The 20,482-nt window shown below is 47.4% G+C and overlaps 5 protein-coding genes across 7 annotated transcripts; 4 read left to right on the forward strand and 1 right to left on the reverse strand.

Moving 5' to 3' along the window:
* Nucleotides 1-540: 540 nt before the first annotated feature.
* On the reverse strand, nt 541-2,099 carry LOC130519727 (apolipoprotein A-I-like). The gene is made up of 4 exons (XM_057023258.1): nt 1,829-2,099; nt 1,680-1,730; nt 1,453-1,603; nt 541-1,356 (listed from the first exon to the last, which is right to left on the reverse strand). The coding sequence occupies exons 1-4, from the start codon at nt 2,088-2,090 to the stop codon at nt 780-782; spliced, it is 1,041 nt and encodes a 346-aa protein (XP_056879238.1). The 5' UTR covers nt 2,091-2,099; the 3' UTR covers nt 541-779.
* A 1,031-nt stretch (nt 2,100-3,130) lies between these two features.
* On the forward strand, nt 3,131-4,439 carry apoa4b.2 (apolipoprotein A-IV b, tandem duplicate 2). Its single transcript, XM_057023259.1, has 4 exons — nt 3,131-3,201; nt 3,286-3,336; nt 3,426-3,576; nt 3,673-4,439. Exons 2-4 carry the CDS (start codon nt 3,297-3,299, stop codon nt 4,247-4,249), a joined length of 768 nt encoding a protein of 255 aa, XP_056879239.1. The 5' UTR covers nt 3,131-3,201; nt 3,286-3,296; the 3' UTR covers nt 4,250-4,439.
* Nucleotides 4,440-7,556: 3,117 nt separating this feature from the next.
* Nucleotides 7,557-9,270, forward strand: apoeb (apolipoprotein Eb). Its single transcript, XM_057023252.1, has 4 exons — nt 7,557-7,742; nt 7,809-7,962; nt 8,043-8,330; nt 8,403-9,270. Exons 1-4 carry the CDS (start codon nt 7,700-7,702, stop codon nt 8,746-8,748), a joined length of 831 nt encoding a protein of 276 aa, XP_056879232.1. The 5' UTR covers nt 7,557-7,699; the 3' UTR covers nt 8,749-9,270.
* A 5,951-nt stretch (nt 9,271-15,221) lies between these two features.
* Nucleotides 15,222-16,244, forward strand: apoc4 (apolipoprotein C-IV). Its single transcript, XM_057023264.1, has 4 exons — nt 15,222-15,324; nt 15,520-15,565; nt 15,627-15,705; nt 15,799-16,244. Exons 2-4 carry the CDS (start codon nt 15,520-15,522, stop codon nt 15,983-15,985), a joined length of 312 nt encoding a protein of 103 aa, XP_056879244.1. The 5' UTR covers nt 15,222-15,324; the 3' UTR covers nt 15,986-16,244.
* Nucleotides 16,245-16,931: 687 nt separating this feature from the next.
* Nucleotides 16,932-18,267, forward strand: apoa2 (apolipoprotein A-II). 3 transcript variants are annotated; one of them, XM_057023260.1, is made up of 4 exons: nt 16,932-17,045; nt 17,317-17,361; nt 17,534-17,765; nt 17,836-18,267. In XM_057023260.1, exons 1-4 carry the CDS (start codon nt 16,973-16,975, stop codon nt 17,990-17,992), a joined length of 507 nt encoding a protein of 168 aa, XP_056879240.1. In that variant the 5' UTR covers nt 16,932-16,972; the 3' UTR covers nt 17,993-18,267. The 3 variants fall into 3 exon arrangements, with proteins under 3 accessions (XP_056879240.1, XP_056879243.1, XP_056879241.1); XM_057023263.1 differs by having other exon boundaries at nt 16,937-17,049; XM_057023261.1 differs by lacking the exons at nt 16,932-17,045; nt 17,317-17,361 and adding an exon at nt 17,389-17,418 and having other exon boundaries at nt 17,476-17,765.
* Nucleotides 18,268-20,482: the final 2,215 nt, after the last annotated feature.

The raw sequence follows: 20,482 nt of genomic DNA on the forward strand, positions 1-20,482 counted from the left end.
GAAGGGAAATTGAATATTTTGTCTCTCAGGGGTGAAATTCTGCTCTTTACACAGCCAAGATGAAGAAAGTGCCAGAGTTCTTTCACAGAAGATGAATAACACCTCGACTCGTCCTTTTTGTTGTGTCCAGGAAACAAATAATGTGGTTTTGTGTGAATCTGTGTGTGTGTTTGTGTGAGCGTACACGCGTGCACGTGGTATCGCTGGACTCTGGCCTCCACGTTGGAGACGGGCACCAGATAAGACTCCTGTTGTAAATACACTATAAGTTCTACCGATGAGTGACCGTGTTGCTCGGCAACAACAACAGGTTTCTGTGGTTCCGAATGATCCTCTGTGGCTGGTTTAACGTCAACACCATGAAAGTGCCGTTATAACACAAGTGTTGACAAGCCCCCAGCCGGAGGAGAGCAGGTCTGAAGACTGTGGCTGAAGCGTGTTCAGACAGGATGAACCACAGTCCAAACGGGTTCTGGGAGCGGGCGGGGCCTCGCTGCCACGCACTCGGGTCCTGTTTACGTTCCTGAAATAATGGTTGAATTCAGAGTTTTCATTTTAATTTAATTCTTTGGGGTTTTTTTTTTGGCAAATTACAGAAATTTTAAAAAGTTTCAGACTTTGCAATAAAAACTAAGTATGTACAGTTCTGACCGGTGCAGAGGTCCAATAGTTGCACCGAGTAATAAATAAAATGCTGTGGAACATTTCAGATGTTTAATTGATCTTGTTGGGGAAACGAGGTAGCCTAAACATGAGGAGATGTTGTTAAAGTGGTTCACTTAATTAGCGTTGACAAATGACTGATAGAGAGACATGAGCTGGGCCTGGAGGTCCTGGGCGTAGGGGTCCAGCTTTTCCCTCAGGTCCTCAGCATAGGGGGCCACCATTTGCTTCACCATACTTGCTCTCTGACTGAACTCAAGCTGGAATTTGTCAGACATGGGAGCCAAGTTCTGCTGGAAATTCTGCAGGTGTCCGTCCACCTTCAGCTTCAGGTCATCAGTGTAGGGTCCCAGCTGAGCCTGCAGGTCCTTCACGCTCTGCTCCAGGCTGCTCTTCAGCTCCTCGCTCTTCTGCATCAGTGTGGCTCTCAGAGCCTCAGAGTCCACAGAGTCTGCGTAAGGGGCCAGCTCCTGCTTGAGCTGCTCCACTCTGGCCTGGATCTTGGCCTTCATGTCCTCGGTGTACGGCTCCAGCTTGTTACGAACGCTGCTCAGTTCCTGGGTCACGCGCTCTCTCAGCACGTCAGCCTCTGTGGTGACTTTGGTGATGAGGTCCTGGGCCCCCGGGGGAAGCTGTTCCTGGATGGACACCGCATATTTGCTGGCCATATCAGCGCTCTCTGTCAGACGAGCGCTGCAGAAGAACGTGGAAAGACAGTTTAGAGGAGATGTTCTTTTGGTGGTGTTCCCATCATGACCATACAGCTCCCAGCCTCACCAGTTGACCTACCTCACGTCCTGTCCAAACTGAGACTTCCTGACCATCTGCAGAGTGTCATCAGCTGTCTGGGTTGCCTTGGCAACATAGTCCCAGAATGCATCAGTCAGCACTTCCAGCTGGGGCTTGGGTGCATCAGCGTAGAACAAATTGGCCTGACAACCTGATGGACAAGAACAACATGAATATAATCCAGAGAATTCCGATTTGAAGCTATTTCCCCTCTGATGCAGACTCACCAGACACCACTGCAATGGTTAGAACCACAAGCACCTTCATGGTGACGTTTGCTGAAACATAAGCAGACACATTAATAGCAGCACTCACAATGTCAAACGTGTGTGTCCACGTCTAAAAGAAAGCTGCTGAAGCGTGTGGTTGTGCTCACCTGCTCCTCCGTTCTGATGCTCTGAGGATTCAATCGGATATGTGATCAGATCCCAGCGCACGTGTATATATAGCCAAGGCAGGGCCCAGTTGTCATTAAGAGCACAAAGTCCAGAAGTTCCTGCCGTGTTGTCATGACAGCTCTCGCTAATTTCCTTCAGCAGAGATTTCTTCTCCAACGTCACATGACCTCTGAGACCGCGGCGAGGCGGCGCGGGCAGTTGTGTCCTGTAAACCGAGCTGGTGTTGAGGTTTAAACACATGCTGAGAATAAGAAAGCAGACGGCAGCTCGGCTCACCAACCTCCAACAAGCATTTAGAGAATAGCAATTATCTGTCCAGCAGGTCAAATGCAAACAGCCTGCAGATAACTCCAGATAACCACCACGCGCTGACACTTGTGGACTTTGTATTGAGGACACGCAATGTGAATAAAATAGCAGCAGCTAAAATTGATACTTTATGTTTTTCCTGTATACTGCTGAAATCATATAGAGGAACATAATCTTAAAATACTTAGAATTTCATAATAGCTGCTGGTCCAAAAACTTTATCCACCCCAGCATAGTTGGACTGGCCAACGATGTTCATGACTGTTCAATAATGAATTTATTGGTGAATCAGTCCTACATACAGTCGTCTACACGTGCACACTTCGGAAACAGTAGAGTAAAATATTCGTACATTTTTTCAAAGGATTATTGTTTAAGAATAGGATTTTCTAGGCATCTAACAGCCAAGAGACCATAAAAAGCCAAGAGACCATAAAGTGCGACTCTGACCTTTCCTCAGGGGAACCAAGCGGTCCTCTTGCCCTTCGGTGGTGTCTGAAACCTGCTGACCTTTGACCAGACTGACTGGAGAACGCTGAGGTGACGCACAACTCTGATTCCCTGTGTCACCCACAGACACGCTTGTCAAGCTAATCAGATCCAAAAATGCCCCGTGTTAATCTAATCAATCATACCTGCATATTACAGCCAGACACTTTGGCAAGCAATAATCTCAGAGCACAAGGGTCATCTGAGGACCAGAGTTTGGACTTTGTGGCATCTTATTCGATGTGGCATCTTATCTTCTTCAAATATACTGCTAAAATGTAACCCTCATTTTTTTGATCCATTCAGTGTAAAAGAATCAACAGAATACTAGAAACAAGAGAGCGGTTCATTTTTTATAATGTTTCTATAACGAGCTCTGAGCAGCTCACCCTTTGGTGCACATTGGTGCCGTGCACCTGCACGGTGACAGCAGGGCACTGGCATCTGGACTTTGGGATCATTATTGTCTGTGTTGCTATAAAAGCTGCTGATTCACACAGGCGCAACACAAACCTCGCTGAGTCGCTCTCAGGATACAGCAGCAGCAGCTCGGGTGAGCGTGATGACAGATGCGTCGGCTGACCAAGCCGCCACGAGGCTCCGCGCTAACTAATCTGCTTCTCTTGCTTCTTTTAAGGTATAAAAGCCATGAAGGTCCTGGTTGTGCTCGCCTTAGCTGTCTTCAGCGGTGAGTTTTGTTACAAAATGTTGGAACGATACTCTTTAAGTTTCAATGACTCGATAGTCATTTGACCCGTTACTCTGCCAATCCATCAGGTTGTCAGGCCAATTTGTTCTACGCTGATGCACCCAAGCCCCAGCTGGAAGTGCTGACTGATGCATTCTGGGACTATGTTGCCAAGGCAACCCAGACAGCTGATGACACTCTGCAGATGGTCAGGAAGTCTCAGTTTGGACAGGACGTGAGGTAGGTCAACTGGTGAGGCTGGGAGCTGTATGGTCATGATGGGAACACCACCAAAAGAACATCTCCTCTAAACTGTCTTTCCACGTTCTTCTGCAGCGCTCGTCTGACAGAGAGCGCTGATATGGCCAGCAAATATGCGGTGTCCATCCAGGAACAGCTTCCCCCGGGGGCCCAGGACCTCATCACCAAAGTCACCACAGAGGCTGACGTGCTGAGAGAGCGCGTGACCCAGGAACTGAGCAGCGTTCGTAACAAGCTGGAGCCGTACACCGAGGACATGAAGGCCAAGATCCAGGCCAGAGTGGAGCAGCTCAAGCAGGAGCTGGCCCCTTACGCAGACTCTGTGGACTCTGAGGCTCTGAGAGCCACACTGATGCAGAAGAGCGAGGAGCTGAAGAGCAGCCTGGAGCAGAGCGTGAAGGACCTGCAGGCTCAGCTGGGACCCTACACTGATGACCTGAAGCTGAAGGTGGACGGACACCTGCAGAATTTCCAGCAGAACTTGGCACCGATGGCTGAGAAGGTGCAGACTGAGCTGAACCAGAGGGCCCAGCAGGTGAAAGACATGGCTGCTCCGTTTGTTGATGAACTTAGGGACAAACTGGACCCCTACGCCCAGGACCTCCAGGCTCGCCTCGCCTCCCTGTATGAGTCCTTCGTGAAAGCTGGTTAAAATCACCCTCCTGGTGACCAGCACCTGCTCCAAGTCAACACCTCAGGAACGTGTCAACATTGTTTACACTCACAAAAGCTGCCTCTTCTTTTCTTAATCTGAGAATGTCTTTAGAATTTTTTGAGATGTAGGATATTAATTGGTCCATGAGCTCTTCCCCTCTTTTGAAAATAAAACGAGCCCAAACGAATTCATGTGACTCCGTGTTCTATCCAGAATTATCACACAACATCCACAGATTTCCAAAGATAAAATAAAATCTGAATATGAGTAATACTGCATAGTTAGACAAAGATAATTAGCTAATTGGATCATTTAATATTTCTCATTTAAAATACTCAGAAGAGTCACTTTATTGTTCATAATCGTGTTCAGATCATCACCGGCAGCTTGGGCCACGGCTCCATTGTCTGACAGCAAAAAAAAACTTCCCTGAAATGAAGTGAAGTGGAACAAAACCCTTGTTATTTGTCCTGGCTAACACAGAGAAGGCCCCCCCCACCCCCCACACACACACTCACACACCTACACACACTCACACACCTACACACACACCTACACACACCTACACACACTCACACACCTACACACACCTACACACACCTTTGAAAGGACATGTTCAGGTTTGTCCTTTCAGATTGGAACCTGATAAACATCCAGCTTCCCGTTCCTTTTGTCCCCACTCCCGGGAGGCTCCCAGCAGGCTCCCAGGAGCCTTCGAGGCAGGCTCCTGGGAGGCTCCCGGGAGGCTCCTGGGAGGCTCCCACGCCACATTACCCAACAACAACATTCCTGTGCCCGTGAACCTTCCACACGCAAACACACGTAGCTCTGGTTGGTTTTTCCTTTTTCATCATGTTACAGTTTAAGGAATTATCATGACTCGATGAGTTTCACTTAATAAAAAAATGTCTTGAATCATGAAATTGATTTTAGCTTTAAAATCATAGAATTAGTTTTAGAAAGACTTTTAAAAGTGTTTATAGGGAACTGGAGTATTGTGTCAAGGTGAGTCTGGAATCGGAGCTTTTCTGAGGCTTCCGCAGTGTCAGCAAGTGCTGTTAATATATGTGGTTAATTTTGAATAATAGCACAGCTTGAAGTCCCTGATGAGAGCCCGACCCCCACCCGACCCGACCCCCCCCAGCCTGACCCCCCCCAGCCCGACCCCCAGCCCGACCCCCCCCAGCCTGACCCCCCCCAGCCCGACCCCCAGCCCGACCCCCCCCCCAGCCTGACCCCCACCCAGCCCGACCCCCAGCCCGACCCCCACCCAGCCCGACCCCCAGCCCCCCCCCAGCCTGACCCCCACCCAGCCCGACCCCCCCCAGCCCGACCCCCCCCAGCCTGACCCCCCCCAGCCTGACCCCCAACCTGACCCTAGGGTTACTTGGTGTTTCCACATACTTGCTGACTACAGGACCCCCCCCCCCCCCCACTCACTGTGTAACCTTGGCTCATCATCTTGCTCAACAGGATCAGTGAAGAGAAAAACATGCTTCTTCACCCACTGAAAGCAACTGTTGTGACCTCTCTGACACGTCCGTGCGGAGGAGACGTCAGCTGGATATTTTGTAGATTCGGGCCACTCAGCAGCAGCACGGGACCGGGGTTATTCTGGTTCAGACCGGCCCGAGGATGCGCTCCAGCACAAGCTCACTCCACAGATGCGTAATGCTGCTGAGTTGACAGTGTCCGATGTTTCGCTATCTAACCCCGTGCTTGGTTCTCACTTCCCTGTCTCAGCCTTTCATACCAACACCATCAGGATTGCGTCATGATCCGGTGATCCTGCACCAGCTCTGTGAAAACACGGTCACCAGCACGAGCGTTGTTCAGAGGGGGACTTTAGTGGTGCAGCAGTCCACTCGCCCCCCCTGGGGTGAAAGGGCAGGCGTGTCTAATCGGACGTTTCATTTAGGAAACGGCAGCTCTTATTAATTGTCCTCATTAGGCTGCTGCACGTTTATGTGAAGAACATCTTCTGGGAAAAATAAAGCAAAACAGAGGAATCTGCCTGGTTGGCAACAAAGTCTAAAAGGCCAAAGGTCATCACGCAGGCACCGCCATGCTAGCAGGGGTTAACAGAGACGTCAGAGCAAAGAGACAAACATCTTGTTCCAAGTGTTGTTGACGTTTGGCTGCGGGTGAAACCTGAAGAAACGTTCCTGGCTGCAGGTAGAAATCAAGATGTCCTGGGACCCGTTTGTTCCGCAGCCACACAAATATTTGTTGCTTTGTACGCAATGTTGCTCTGCTGAGGCCAAGTTTCGAAATCACGGATTTTCCTACGACTGTGAAAGGAGCTTTCAGTTAATTCCCTCTTTTCCTCTTTGTCTTGGAACCGATGTTTTACAGATGCATCGCATTCCCCTTAATCCCTCTTTTGTTGGGTGGAGCAGCCCAAACGTGCCTCGTTGTGTTGGGACACGCTGCACATGACAAATGCAGCGTTAGCCTTTAGCATTCACACACCGTGAGGGGCTGTTATGTAAATGCACTCAAAGGTCTGAGCTGTGGGGGCTGCTGAAGGGTTCACGTCTTGGTGCCACGAGCGTTTGTTTTCAGATCTAATCGCTTGGTGGCCAAAGTGGATACAAGGGTTAAAAAATGTCTCAAATAAAGTAATTAGGGCTCCTCGTTATTGTTTCTATAGTGTTTTAAATAAATATTAAAACCATCCGTATGCCCGTAGAATTTTTTATATAAATTATTAGTATTTTAACAAACCAAGCATTGAAAAATAGCTTTAAAAGAAAAAACACACATTATTTGTTCATTTGCTCTCCATCCTTTGAGTTTTAAAACATGCACCAGTTGTAAAAAAAAAATAATAAAAAAGTAGCTGCAATGGTGGGTTCTCACCTGAGGCCCCACAGGATCTATACATATATCTATACATATCTATACGTATCTATACATTTAGATACCAGAACGGGGGTCAGATGAAGTGATGTGCAAACATTCCACATCCCCTTTCTGCGTTTAATGCCACTTCTGGCATTAAACGCACTAAATTGTTGAAAAAAAGTTTAATGTAATACATTAAAAGTAATATATTCCTGTAGGATAATTGGCCATCACAAATTGACTTTAACGCGAGTTTTAAGTAACATTTAATCTTTAACACTTCTTTTGGTTTTTATTTAGTCAGAAAACTTTTAACCGAGATGAAACTCGGAACTTTGGTGACTCCGCGATAAAGAGGAAGCTGCGCAGACACCATCACCACCATCACCGTGACACACGCACGCACGCACGCACAGGCGCGCGCCAGGGCGGCAGCAGTGACGCTATAAAAGACGGCAGTCGGCGATCAGGAGCAGGAGCCACGATCCCTCAGGTGAGAGGAGCAGACTCACGCGGCTGCAGACTCACGCGGCTGCGCGCGCTTCCAGGCTAATTCTCCCTCTCTGTTCAGTCCACAGCTCATCTGTCCACCTGAAGACCATGAATCCTGCAGCTCTCCTTCTTGCTCTGGCACTCGTCTGCGGTAAGTTGTGGCTGGTGCAGAACTGCTGGTGTGAGTGTGAATGAGGGCTGACGGCGTCTGTTCCAGGGTGCAGCGCCCGCTCGGTGCCCCTGGCCCCGGCCCAGCCGGACCACTGGCAGGGCGTCGTCAACCGCTTCTGGCAGTACATCACGGACCTGAGCCAACAAAGTGATGACGTGGTGAAGACCCTCAAGACTCATCAGATCAGCAGGGAGCTGGAGTAAGTCAGGACTTCTTACATTCAAGCTTTCTTGGTGTTTGAATCTCTGCATCTTCTGAATCCACCGACTGATGTTCCAGCACTCTGATTACTGACACCATGGCCGAGCTGACCAAGTACAAAGATGAGGTCCAGAGCAGAGTGGCGCCCTACACTGAGAGCTCCAGCGGCCAGCTGTCTCAGGACATGCAGCTCCTGTTCAACAAGCTCCAGAAGGACATGACGGACGCCAAAGTGCGCAGCACCGACTATCTGGGGGAGCTCAAGGCTTTGATGGAGCAGAACAGCGACGATGTCCGCGACCGCATGAGCACCTACACCAATAAGCTGAAGAAGCGTCTCAACAAGGACGCTGAGCAGATCCACAAGTCAGTAAGACGAAGAATTTCATACTTAAAACAGGTGTGGATGTAAAGACTAAACGTTCCTCTGCTTTGTAGCACCATCGCCACCTACATGGGTGAAATCCAGCTTCGCACCTCCCAGAATCTGGAGAACATGAGGGGCCAGTTCGAGCCTTACCTTCAGCAGGGCGGCGACACCGCTAGCAAGAAGATGGCCGACCTCTCCACCGTGCTGGGCAGCCAGGCGGAGAGCCTGGGACAGCAGCTGGAGACCCAGGTTGAAGACCTCAAGACCAGGCTGGAAGTGACCGCCCAGGAGCTGCGTACCTCTCTGGAGGGCAAGATGGATGAGCTGAAGGATCTGCTCTCTCCATACGCCACCCAGATCCGTGAGAATTTTGAAAGCATGGTGGACAAGTTCAAGGAGACGGCCACTAACTAGGTGAAGAGACTTTGAGGGTTTAGATGGTGGGTGCTCCTTTACTGCCACAGAGGCGGTAAAGGGCGGCTTGAGAGTTACTCCTTTTTCATTTGGGTGTTGTGTTCAGACCGATGGAGATGATGAGATGAGCTGGGCTTGGTGGTCAGACTGGGATGTTCTGCTCACTTTCCTCTCGTCGCCTCCCTTGACTGGACACAAGCATCCTGATCAAACATAAGACAGAAAAGAAAACTCTGTATTTTTCTTTACTTTGCTTCACTTTGTGGAATGAACACATCTAGTTAGCTCAGCCTCCAAGTTCATGTCTGTGGTCATGTGTGGTCCTAGTTGGGCCCAGTCGCACCCGTGGCATTATTAAAAATGCACTGATTTTTTAAAGTGATGAGGAAGCAACGTGTCCTTCCTGATGTACCTTCTTCATTTCAAAACGACTTCTGCCATGAATGAGTTGTTGACTGTAACGTGGCTCCACCGTGTGTTGGACACGTCAGTGTGATCAGAGAATAAAGAACCCAAACGCCACATTCTGAGTCAGTTTCTCTATCTGCCCCACGACCTGGAACAAACACACATGGTTCCACCATCCAACCATTAAAGCCCCCCCCCCCCCCCCCCCCCCCCCAGTGCTTCCAGTCAGGACTTGTTAAGATCCGTCCCTGTTTTTTATCTCTTCTATGGTGGCTCATCTCTGAAGGACAAACATCAGCCCGTCCGTGCACGTCACACAGACACAGGTGTAAATGGGCACCTCAGACTTTATCTGAGTGTGTGTGTGTGTGTGTGTGAGTGTCTGCGTGTGTGTGTGTGTGAGTGTGTGTGTGCGTGTGTTTGTGTGAGTGTGTGTGAGTGTGTGAGTGTCTGCGTGTGTGTGAGTGTGTGTGCGTGTGTGTGTGAGTGTCTGCGTGTGTGTGTGCATGTGCGTGCGTGTGTGTGCGTGTGTGTGTGAGTGTGTCTGCGTGTGTGTGTGCATGTGCGTGCGTGTGTGTGTGTGCGTGTGTGTGTGCTTGTGCGTGCGTGTGTGTGCATGTGTGTGTGCGTGTGTGTGTGAGTGTGCGTGTGTGTGTGTGTGTGGAGGGGGTTCTTGTACTTTCTTTGTATTTTAGTACCAATTTACACATTCTTGTGGTAAGATGTGGTTATAGTTAGGGTTAGAGGTTATAGTTAGGGTTAGGGTTAGGGTTATGGTTAGGGTTAGGTTAGGGTTAGGTTAGGGTTAGAGGTTATAGTTAGGGTTAGGGTTAGGGTTAGGGTTAGGTTAGGGTTAGGTTAGGGTTAGAGGTTATAGTTAGGGTTAGGACTAGGGTTAGGGTTAGAGGTTATAGTTAGGGTTAGGGCTAGGGTTAGGGTTATGGTTATGGTTAGGGTTAGGGTTAGGGTTAGGGTTAGGGTTAGGGTTAGGGTTAGGGTTATGGTTATGGTTAGGTGAATGATGGATGTACTCTCAGTCTCTCACTACACAGACCACCATCAGTTTAGCTTTTTATGAGAGACCAAGGAAAGGCACTGGCCCACGCATGTTAGTCCCCAGTCCAATTCCCACTCTAACATGACTCATATTAGAAAGGAGAGGAGGACAGGGTAGGAGAGGCAGGATAGGTGTGAGTGTGTATATGTGTGTGTGTGTGTGTGTGTGTGTGTCGGGGGGGGTTAGGGTGATGGTGAGGGTTAGTTAAGATTGGTGTGTTAAGAAGCTGTGCATAGCATTATGTCTCTGAAAGTCCTCGCAAAGACAGAAGTATAAGGAAGTGTGTGTGTGTGTGTGCACGCGTGTGTGTGTGTGTGTGTGTGTGTTTTGCAACACATCTGGTCTACAGAGGGTTCAATCAGTCTACCAATGGAATTAAAAAACCTTTAATATGGTGGCTCAGCAGGATTTTGCCTTTGAAGTGCAGAATCGAGGCCAGCAGAGGACACCACTTGTCCCCCTTTGTCCCCCTTTTGTCCCCATTTGTCTGTGCTTCTCTGACCCCTCCACTTGAATTCCTGCTACGTGTCGATGCAGCTGTGCTTTCCTTTATGGAGGGTGATCGCTGTGACGGTTGTTTGTCCTATATGTCACCCTGTGAGGATCTGGCACCACTTTGGTCCCAAGGCTCAGTCACTCCACAACCCTGAAGATGGAGGCTCTCTCTTTGAGATGGAGGCTGAAACAAAGGAGAGAGCAAAGTTTAAATGAATTCTAAGCTGCTGACACTTCGCTGATACACACGCCACCACCTATGGATTTGACTTATCGGTTGCTTCACTCGAGCCATTTATTGTTCTACAAAACAACATCTTTGAGTTCAGCACAACATGTTTATCTTGCATTCTGGGATAAAGGGCAGGGACTGTGACTCACAGCTTGTGCTTCATCAATGAGGTTTTGAGAAACCGGTGTTTTTGTAGAACCCTCACTTTGACAGACATGTTTCAACTACATTAAAGGCTTTCCTGCGGGATTTATCGGATGCATAAAAGACGGGAAAATGAGGAAAAACCGGATCAGAACTTGCTCCCCTTTCTTTTTCTGTGGGGCATTTGCATGCTGAGCAACATTTAATAAAAGTTCCTGAACTCTAGCAGCTGCTGGCCTGCCTTTGACTGCTAGTTACCCCGCAGAAACACCCCTGCGGGGAGTTTCAGCCTAACAATAGTGGCATCACATCGGTCTCCATGGGGCTCTCAGCCAAACACAATAACAGCTTCTCTTTTCCTTTTTTCCAAATTGGGAGCATTATATTCCTGCACTTCCAGGGCCCCAAACAAGTACGCAGGTCCAAACTGGTGCATGAAGCCGTTTTCTACCTGATGGTGATGTGGGTGCGGATCAAGGGTGTGTGTGTGTGTGTGTGTGTGTGTGTGTGTGTGTGTGTGGTGTGTGTGTGTGTGTGTGTGATAAGGCCCACACTAATGATCATTTAGGTAGGTGTAGGTGAGCCCCAACCATGGACAGCTAATGTGGATTTGGCCCTGTTGCAGCCGACGGCTTAGTGTGAAAACAGAACTGATAATTCGTGATGAGGTTCCTCACAGAGGCAGAGCCAGACTTCCTGTCAACAGGCTCAGATCACAGCTGGAACCAGAGGTTACAACAGTTCAGGCCTCATTGTTTTCCTGCCACATGTCGGCTTGCAACACGCACCACATAACTCCGTCTGAAACATTTCCCTTTGAAGAAAAGGAACGTCTGCAAGGAGCCACGTCAGATGGTGAAGCAACAAAATAGCATCTTAAATAAAAATATCTGGTTCCAAGTGGGCTTGAATAACAACTGATGAGAAGCTGTGATTCTTCACAGAGAAAAACAAGGTTTAAAGGAGCACCCAAATATCTGGTCTGTCTGTTCAAATGCTATCTTGGTTGAACCCTGTCACCATTTTGTGATTGATAAAGTTGTTAGTGAAGACGATCTTCTGGAGGGAACCCTGAGAGCCCTGAATGAGTAAGAGATGGAAATGAGTAGAGAATAAAGGACGAGGGACAATCGTGATTTGCTGGGTGTTTTTGTCTGATCGATGCAGTCGCAGCACAGCTCCAGGGAGAAGGCAGTGACACCGGGAGGTCGCTGCCCACTACGTCACGTTGAGCAGCGAGCAGCCTTATAAGGAGGAACATGCACACGCACAACACTGAGCTCAGGCTTGTTGTTCCCAACTCTCATCTGAAACGGTAAAACAGGTACGACTTTGAATTTCATCCACATCCAGCACAACCAACCCAGAGTAACTTTCTTTACTATAAACGCAGCAGCAAAAGTGGGATTTTTGCAAAAAAGAGAGTGATTAATTAAGCAAGGATGGGTAAAGAATTAACTGGGTACGTTAGCAGGCGTGAATAAAAGGGGGTCTGTGTCCATGTTCCCAGCAGAATCACAGCCGCCAACATGAGACTGCTCCTCCCAGCTGCTGTGCTGCTGCTGGCTCTGGTCCTCAGTGCAGGTAAGAGACCCACACAAGCAAAAGAGCGGAGCTCCTGCAGGAGCCTCAAGCCCTTCGTTGCTCTGCTCTGACACAGAGGCGCAGGAGGACACCTTCATGGACAGGCTCGGCAGACTGCGCGAGCACGTGACCTCCTCGGCCACCACGCTCCTGGAGAAGGGCAAGGCTGTGGTGGAGGACATCAGCAACAGCAAGTATGCAGTTGAGTCAAGGTATGTGTGCACGCACGCACGCACGTGGGCACGCACGTGGGCTCAGACGTGTCTGAAGAACTTTCACCTATTTTTCTACGTTATTCCCAGGACCTGGTTGCAGGAACAGATGGAGAGAGTGGCGAACAAATTTCAGGAACTGAAGAACTAAACTCCCAAAACCCTCCGATCTGTTCTGTGCGTTGATCAAATAAAGTTTTTTCAACAAGATTTTCATGTTTTTTTCGTAGAAATATCCAAATATCCTCTTTATAGATTCAATTTAAGATGTAAAGTTGCTTTTTTAAAGATAAGATGCTTTATTGTCAATTCACTGCCTGTTTTGAACACACAGAGGAACCGAAATCCTGTTTCTCTTCTAGAACAACATAAAATAAATAAAATAAAAATAAAAAAGGCAAAAAGGGGTAAATAAGGTGCCAAAAACATGAATGTGCATATAGTGTTGATAGAATAACACAGTAATACAGAAATGTCCCTCTATGTGCAAATTTCAAGAAAAATGATCAAATTATCATTACTTTTTTATGAGTTTATTAAAAGGTTGTAAATGTATACAATCTATACAATCTATACACAGCAGCACTTTACATTTACATTAGCTATGGACGGTAAGAGTGCAAAAATGCACGCACACACACACACACACACGCACACGCGCACACACACACGCAGGCACACACACACACACGCAGGCACACACACGCAGGCACACACACACACGCAGGCACACACACACACACACACACTCGTGTGATTTATGAAACCAGAAACTTTAAAAACTACTGAATTAATGTGAAAATTGTGTCTAACAATCTGTCATCTGAACACACAATAAGAAATCCTGAAAGAATGGAGAGTTTTTGTGTGTGTGTGTGTGTGTGTGTGAGTGTGTGTGTGTGTATGTGTGTGTGAGTGTGTGTGTGTGTGTGTGTGGTGTGTGTGTGTGTTGTGTGTGTGTGTGTGTGTGTGTGTGTTTGTGTGTGGGTGTGTGTGTGGGTGTTTGTGTGTGTGTGTGTGAGTGTGAGTGTTTGTGTGTGTGTGTGTGTGGTGTGTGTGTGTGTGTGTGTGTGTGTGTGTGTGTGTGAGATGAAACAATCGTGTGAGATGAATGGAATTAAAGAACTTGGTGCAGGATCAGCACCTTCTGCAGCCCTTTGATGGGCCCACCTGATCAAAGGAAAGTCTCTGGGTTCGGGCTAATTGCTGGAGCCAAAGGTCGAGTGCCAACATGGCTGATTCGCTGTTTCACAACTGCTGGGCTAAAGTCACTATTTATGCAAGATTAATGATCTACCACTCATCCAAGTTCACTGAGATGTCCTCTAGTAAAGGGAACGGAGGTCAGCGCCTGCTCCATTCTGAACAATCACTCAACTCAACCGTCGTTTCAATCCATCAACCTTTATTTATCAGCGTCTGTTACCATCAGAACTGTCTCTAGACCCTCTCCAGAACCCCAGGGCCTGACCCCCAACCAGCAACAGGGGCAGGAACACCTCCCCTTTAACAGGCAGAAACCTGGAGCAGGACCAGGTGATGCAGGACCTGCTGATGGGGGGGTGGGTAGAGAGGGGGGGGGGGCAGGTAGAGGAGAGAACAGGTAGAGATCATAGTTTAACAACAGCCAGTGAGAGCAGCGCTTCCAGATGTTCCCATGCACTGCACGCATGTGCTTCTTAGTTTCTTGCTTGTCTTTGGTCCAGGTAGGTAGCACGTGCTAGCAATGAAGCTCCAAACTCAAATGTTCACGTTTGCTCCCAACGCTGGGAGGCCCCTGGGCCACATCTGTTTATACAGCTGTGGGAGCAGCAGAGTTTTGGACGCTAACTTGTGCCGCCGGTGCAGAGCTGAAGCAGCGAGAAGATTCCAGGGATTGTGCGGTGGACTCTGCTCGTGGGCGAGCTGCCAGTCTTCTGTATCTCTGCTGTCACGCCAGACTTTGACTGGCCTGAACACACATCAGCCGCGGCCAGTGTGGCTCCTTATCTGATCCAAAGGGCACTCGGGCACCCAATGAACCCAGTTTATGGTGAACTTGAACGACACCAAGACCCCCCCAGTGCACGTCCAGAGTGAAGGTTAGCAACAAATGTTCTGGTTTCCTTTCATTCGGGCCATTTCCTTCAAAGATGTCAGTTGATCTTGTATTATTTATGTTCCTCGTTTGCTAAGAAGTGAGCAAAAGTCGTTAATAACAGTGGAACGACATGATCGTTTCTGTCAAAATGATTCCTTATCGTTTTCTCCAAAAGACTAAAAAGAAAGGAAAAAAAGTTCCTCCAGCCCAGACCAATGAGCACGTTTGCTGTGCACGTTTGCTGTGCACGTTTGCTGTGCACGTGTGCTGTGCACGTTTGCTGTGCTCGAGCAATACAAACAGAATCTTTTGATAAGATTCGAGTTACTTTCATCCCACGTTTTGTTGGGCAGTCGTGGACAAGGTAAAAGGTTTATCACGTCTCTCAATTAATACTGAATATTTATCAAGCTGTAATCCTGCCTGTTCACAAAATGATATATTTCTATATTCAGAAAATGATATATTTCTATATTCAGAAAATGATATATTTCTATATTCTTTCAGCATTGAACCGTTTGCATGTTTGAATCAGGCATTTTCTCTTTGCTTGTGGCAGATGCACTTCAAAGACTTTATCTTCGCTCTTGTCATATTAACACAAGGTAGGTGAATCAAATCAGGCTTTGATGTTCTGGTCGCTCTCACAAACCTCCTGCTCTGCAGCCTGGGGCACCCCGGCACTGGCCCCCCCGGCGCCCACTGACCCCCCCGGCCTCCTGCAGCGGCTGGCTGAACGGGCCAGGTAAATGATTTCTGGTTATTAATTTGAAAAGAAGGCGCTCTAAAGACGCTTTGGTCCTCTGAGGCGCCAGCACGACTGTGCACGTGTTTACAGGGAAGCCAGCACCACAGTCCAGGATGTGGGGGGGGCCGTACTGGGCTATTTGGACCACTTCTATGAAGATCACATCGAGCCGGTGAAGGAGCGCTACGCTGAGTGGGCCTCAGGGATCAGAGGAGCCCTGTGGGAGAAGCTCCAGGCGACCTTTGACCTCTACACGCCAAAGAATGCCACCAGATGATGGGATCACGTCTGCAACAGGCTGACAATAAAGGGATCCTCCAATAAAGTGGATCCTCCAATAAAGGGATCCTCCAATAAAGGGATCCTCCAATAAAGTGGATCCTCTGAGCAGAAACAGAATCTGGGATTCATTTTTATGGAGCTGATTCATATTTGTTTGAAACTGTTATTAATGTACCTTTAATATGTATAATTCCATCATTTAAGGAGCGAGATTCTGTCAAAGGAAGAATTAAACACCACTTTTTCCCTTGGCAGTGTCATGTTTGGTTGTCACCTTTCTGGATCAGGGAGAGAAAAGAGTAAACGCTCGGCAAATCTTTATCTTTGTTGGTTCGAAAGGGGACAATCGCAATTGATAAAACAGATGATTTCACAGGTTAATTAGCTCGTTTCATCTGCAGCCCCGGCCCTGCTGGGAAGAGCAGGAATGTAAATCAACCTTTCAGTACCATGAAAACTGGGAGAATTGACTTTTAGATCAGAGAAGAAAAAATGGTCGATTTCATTTGTGTGGGTGGGTGAAAGGTGAGCGGGATATCCCAGCATGCATCACTCTGGGCTAAGTGCGATGTGTCTAGACACGTTGTAATCAACTGTCCCGCTGAGCACGTTTGCAAAAGAGATTTGGCACTTTTGCACAAAATAAAAGTGGTGTATGAAGTTCACTAATTGTGAGATGCAGTGTGTTATAGATATGTTATAGATATGTAATAGATATGTTATAGATATGTTATAGTCTTCGGTCTCAGCACATATGCAGAAACAAAAGCATAAATTTACATTTGAGGAACGTTACACAATCGTCCTATTTCAACATGCAGGATTTAAAGTTAATATAATCTACACTGGACTTTGTTTAGCAGTGTGTGTGTGTGTGTGTGGTGTGTGTGTGTGTGTGTGTGTGTGTGGAGGGGGGACGGGGCGTGCGTAGGCTCATCAGATGACGTTTGTTTGCTGACCACCCCTATATCATCCTGAGCAGATGAGCTCGGAGCTACAGACAACTCCCCCCCAGAGACGACTGTCGCTTCTTGGATCTGCTCGTCCGACCGTCAGTAGGTACCTGCTCCTCTTACTCTCCTCCTGCTCCTCTCCCTGCTCCTCTCCTGCTCCTCTCCCTGCTCCTCTCCCTGCTCCTCTCCTGCTCCTCTTACTCTCCTGCTCCTCTCCCTGCTCCTCTTACTCCTCCTGCTCCTCTCCCTGCTCCTCTTACTCTACCTGCTCCTCTTCCTCCTCCTGCTCCTCTTCCTCCTCCTGCTCCCTGCTCCTGTCCTCAGGAGGTCCGTGTGCAGCAGAACTAATGATCACGTTTCTCCTGTGTTCCAGAGATGCATGTGAAATACGCCGTGGCGCTGATCCTGGTTCTGCAGGGTAAGGACGTGGACCAGGTTCTGTTGACGACCTTTGTTGTGGATGTTCCTTGTTTACCTGCTTCTCTGCCATGTTAACGTGTCTCACTTGCTGTGAGACCCTCAGCTCCTGGACCAGGAGCCGGTGGTCCAGCCTGGGTTCCTCCGACTCACCTTCTGGCTTTTCATTTCAGTCTCTGTGGGCCTGTGTGAGGTTCCAGAACCCTCAAAGGAACTTCTTGACAAGTACAATGGCTTGAAAGCCTTGTTCTACAGAAGGATCCTGAACGCATACAACAAGTTCCAGGGCAGCGCTGCTCCTTTGATCGAGCACTTCAGCCAGAGCGAGCACGGTCAAGCTGCCGCCTCCCTGGCTGGGAACTCGGAGGTCCAGCGCGGTTACCAGGCTGCTCTGAAGATTGCTGCGTAAGTGAAAGGAGCCCAGGTTCTGTGGTCTTCTGCCTCACTCACACCATAATACTGTGTGACTCTACAGTGCTGCTGCTGAGGAGCTAGAACCCGTGGTGGACAAGGCCCGTCTGTCAGCGCTGGGTGCATATGAGCAGTACCTGCGCCCCCACATAGGCGAGAGCCTGGACGACGGCATCGCCAGCGTTCAGGCCGTGCTCAACAACTTCATGCCTGCTGAGTAGAGCGACCGGGGGAAACGCCTGAGGTCCGCCGCCTGTAACGGGTGATGGCGTGGAGAGAACGGCAGCTCCAGCTGCCCACAGCAATGCACAATGCAAACAATCCTCATCGCTTGGTCTAATTAAAATCTCCCAAATCACGCTGAGAAATAACAGAGCAGAACATCTCAGCACTACCTATGCAGATTGTGCATGTACAGTATTTTGTCTTTGATACACTAACCAAAGTGTGATTGTGTGTATAGGTGTGTGTTCATTAAAATGAACTGGAGACTTCATCAGACCTGCTTCTTCTTTTCAGAACTTGACTTCAGAAATGATGTGTTAAGCTAAAACGTGTTGAATGTGTGAAGAGGACTTCCTGTCAGGGCAGGAAGCCCCCTGCTGTGTGTCCTGTGATGGACAGACAGTCCATGATGGACCCGTCCAGGGTGATGGACCCGTCCAGGGTGATGGACCCGTCCAGGGTGTGTGTCTGTAACTGTCTGGAACATCAGTTCAAAGAGTTGCTGCTCATTTTTGAATGAGCATCCGTCGGCCTGTCACACATCCCAGGCGGATTTCTCTTATTGTCCATTCATGAACTGTAGCTACAATAAACTGCGGCTACATTAAACTGCGGCTACATTAAACTGCGGCTACATTAAACTGCAGCTACATTAAACTGCTGCTACATTAAACTGCGGCTACATTAAACTGCGGCTACATTAAACTGCAGCTACATTAAACTGCAGCTACATTAAACTGCGGCTACAATAAACTGCAGCTACATTAAACTGCTGCTACATTAAACTGCGGCTACATTAAACTGCGGCTACATTAAACTGCTGCTACATTAAACTGCAGCTACATTAAACTGCTGCTACATTAAACTGCAACTACATTAAACTGCTGCTACATTAAACTGCGGCTACATTAAACTGTTGCTACATTAAACTGTAGCTACATTAAACTGCAGCTACATTAAACTGTAGCTGTATTAAACTGCAGCTACATTAAACTGCAGCTACATTAAACTGCAGCTACCATAAACTGCTGCTACATTAACTGCTGCTACATTAAACTGTAGCTACATTAAACTGCAACTACATTAAACTGTAGCTGTATTAAACTGCGGCTACATTAAACTGTGGCTACATTAAACTGTGGCTACATTAAACTGCAGCTACATTAACTGTAGCTGTATTAAACTGCAGCTACATTAAACTGCAACTACATTAAACTGCAGCTACATTAAACTGCTGCTACATTAAACTGCAGCTACATTAAACTGCTGCTACATTAAACTGCGGCTACATTAAACTGTTGCTACATTAAACTGCAGCTACATTAAACTGTAGCTGTATTAAACTGCAGCTACATTAAACTGCAGCTACATTAAACTGCAGCTACATTAAACTGCAGCTACATTAAACTGTAGCTACATTAAACTGCAGCTACATTAAACTGTAGCTGTATTAAACTGCAGCTACATTAAACTGTAGCTACATTAAACTGCGGCTACATTAAACTGTAGCTACATTAAACTGCGGCTACATTAAACTGCGCGCTACATTAAACTGCAGCTACATTAAACTGTAGCTACATTAAACTGCAGCTACATTAAACTGTAGCTGTATTAAACTGTAGCTGTATTAAACTGTAGCTACATTAAACTGCAGCTACATTAAACTGCAGCTACATTAAACTGCAGCTGTATTAAACTGTAGCTGTATTAAACTGTAGCTACATTAAACTGCGGCTACATTAAACTGCAGCTACATTAAACTGTAGCTGTATTAAACTGCAGCTACATTAAACTGTAGCTACATTAAACTGCAGCTACATTAAACTGTAGCTGTATTAAACTGCAGCTACATTAAACTGTAGCTACATTAAACTGTAGCTACATTAAACTGTAGCTACATTAAACTGTAGCTGTATTAAACTGCAGCTACATTAAACTGCAGCTACATTAAACTGCGCGCTACATTAAACTGTGGCTACATTAACTGCAGCTACATTAAACTGTAGCTGTATTAAACTGCAGCTACATTAAACTGCAGCTACATTAAACTGCAGCTACAATAAACTGCAGCTACATTAAACTGCAGCTACATTAAACTGCAGCTACATTAAACTGCAACTACAATAAACTGCAGCTACATTAAACTGCAGCTACATTAAACTGTAGCTACATTAAACTGTAGTTGTATTAAACTGCAGCTACATTAAACTGTAGCTGTATTAAACTGCAGCTACATTAAACTGTGGCTACATTAAACTGTGGCTACATTAAACTGCAGCTACATTAAACTGTAGCTGTATTAAACTGCAGCTACATTAAACTGCAGCTACATTAAACTGCAGCTACAATAAACTGCAGCTACATTAAACTGCAGCTACATTAAACTGCAGCTACAATAAACTGCAGCTACATTAAACTGCAACTACAATAAACTGCAGCTACATTAAACTCCAGCTACATTAAACTGCAGCTACATTAAACTGCAG

The sequence above is a fragment of the Takifugu flavidus genome, unplaced genomic scaffold (assembly GCF_003711565.1).
Source record: "Takifugu flavidus isolate HTHZ2018 unplaced genomic scaffold, ASM371156v2 ctg141, whole genome shotgun sequence".
Lineage (NCBI taxonomy): Eukaryota > Metazoa > Chordata > Actinopteri > Tetraodontiformes > Tetraodontidae > Takifugu > Takifugu flavidus.

Bases quoted from the DNA above. Each gene is read 5' to 3' on its own strand.
- apoa2 (XM_057023260.1), top strand. From the start codon at position 16,973: ATGAGCTCGGAGCTACAGACAACTCCCCCCCAGAGACGACTGTCGCTT. The intron at 17,046-17,316 runs GTAGGTACCTGC...CCTGTGTTCCAG, and splicing joins ATCTGCTCGTCCGACCGTCA to AGATGCATGTGAAATACGCC. The intron at 17,362-17,533 runs GTAAGGACGTGG...TTTTCATTTCAG, and splicing joins GCTGATCCTGGTTCTGCAGG to TCTCTGTGGGCCTGTGTGAG.
- apoc4 (XM_057023264.1), top strand. From the start codon at position 15,520: ATGCACTTCAAAGACTTTATCTTCGCTCTTGTCATATTAACACAAG. The intron at 15,566-15,626 runs GTAGGTGAATCA...CCTGCTCTGCAG, and splicing joins TCTTGTCATATTAACACAAG to CCTGGGGCACCCCGGCACTG. The intron at 15,706-15,798 runs GTAAATGATTTC...ACGTGTTTACAG, and splicing joins CGGCTGGCTGAACGGGCCAG to GGAAGCCAGCACCACAGTCC.
- apoa4b.2 (XM_057023259.1), top strand. From the start codon at position 3,297: ATGAAGGTCCTGGTTGTGCTCGCCTTAGCTGTCTTCAGCG. The intron at 3,337-3,425 runs GTGAGTTTTGTT...CCAATCCATCAG, and splicing joins CGCCTTAGCTGTCTTCAGCG to GTTGTCAGGCCAATTTGTTC. The intron at 3,577-3,672 runs GTAGGTCAACTG...GTTCTTCTGCAG, and splicing joins CAGTTTGGACAGGACGTGAG to CGCTCGTCTGACAGAGAGCG.
- LOC130519727 (XM_057023258.1), bottom strand. From the start codon at position 2,090: ATGTGTTTAAACCTCAACACCAGCTCGGTTTACAGGACACAACTGCCC. The intron at 1,604-1,679 runs GTGAGTCTGCAT...CTTGTCCATCAG, and splicing joins AACCATTGCAGTGGTGTCTG to GTTGTCAGGCCAATTTGTTC. The intron at 1,357-1,452 runs GTAGGTCAACTG...GTTCTTCTGCAG, and splicing joins CAGTTTGGACAGGACGTGAG to CGCTCGTCTGACAGAGAGCG.
- apoeb (XM_057023252.1), top strand. From the start codon at position 7,700: ATGAATCCTGCAGCTCTCCTTCTTGCTCTGGCACTCGTCTGCG. The intron at 7,963-8,042 runs GTAAGTCAGGAC...CTGATGTTCCAG, and splicing joins CAGATCAGCAGGGAGCTGGA to CACTCTGATTACTGACACCA. The intron at 8,331-8,402 runs GTCAGTAAGACG...TCTGCTTTGTAG, and splicing joins GACGCTGAGCAGATCCACAA to CACCATCGCCACCTACATGG.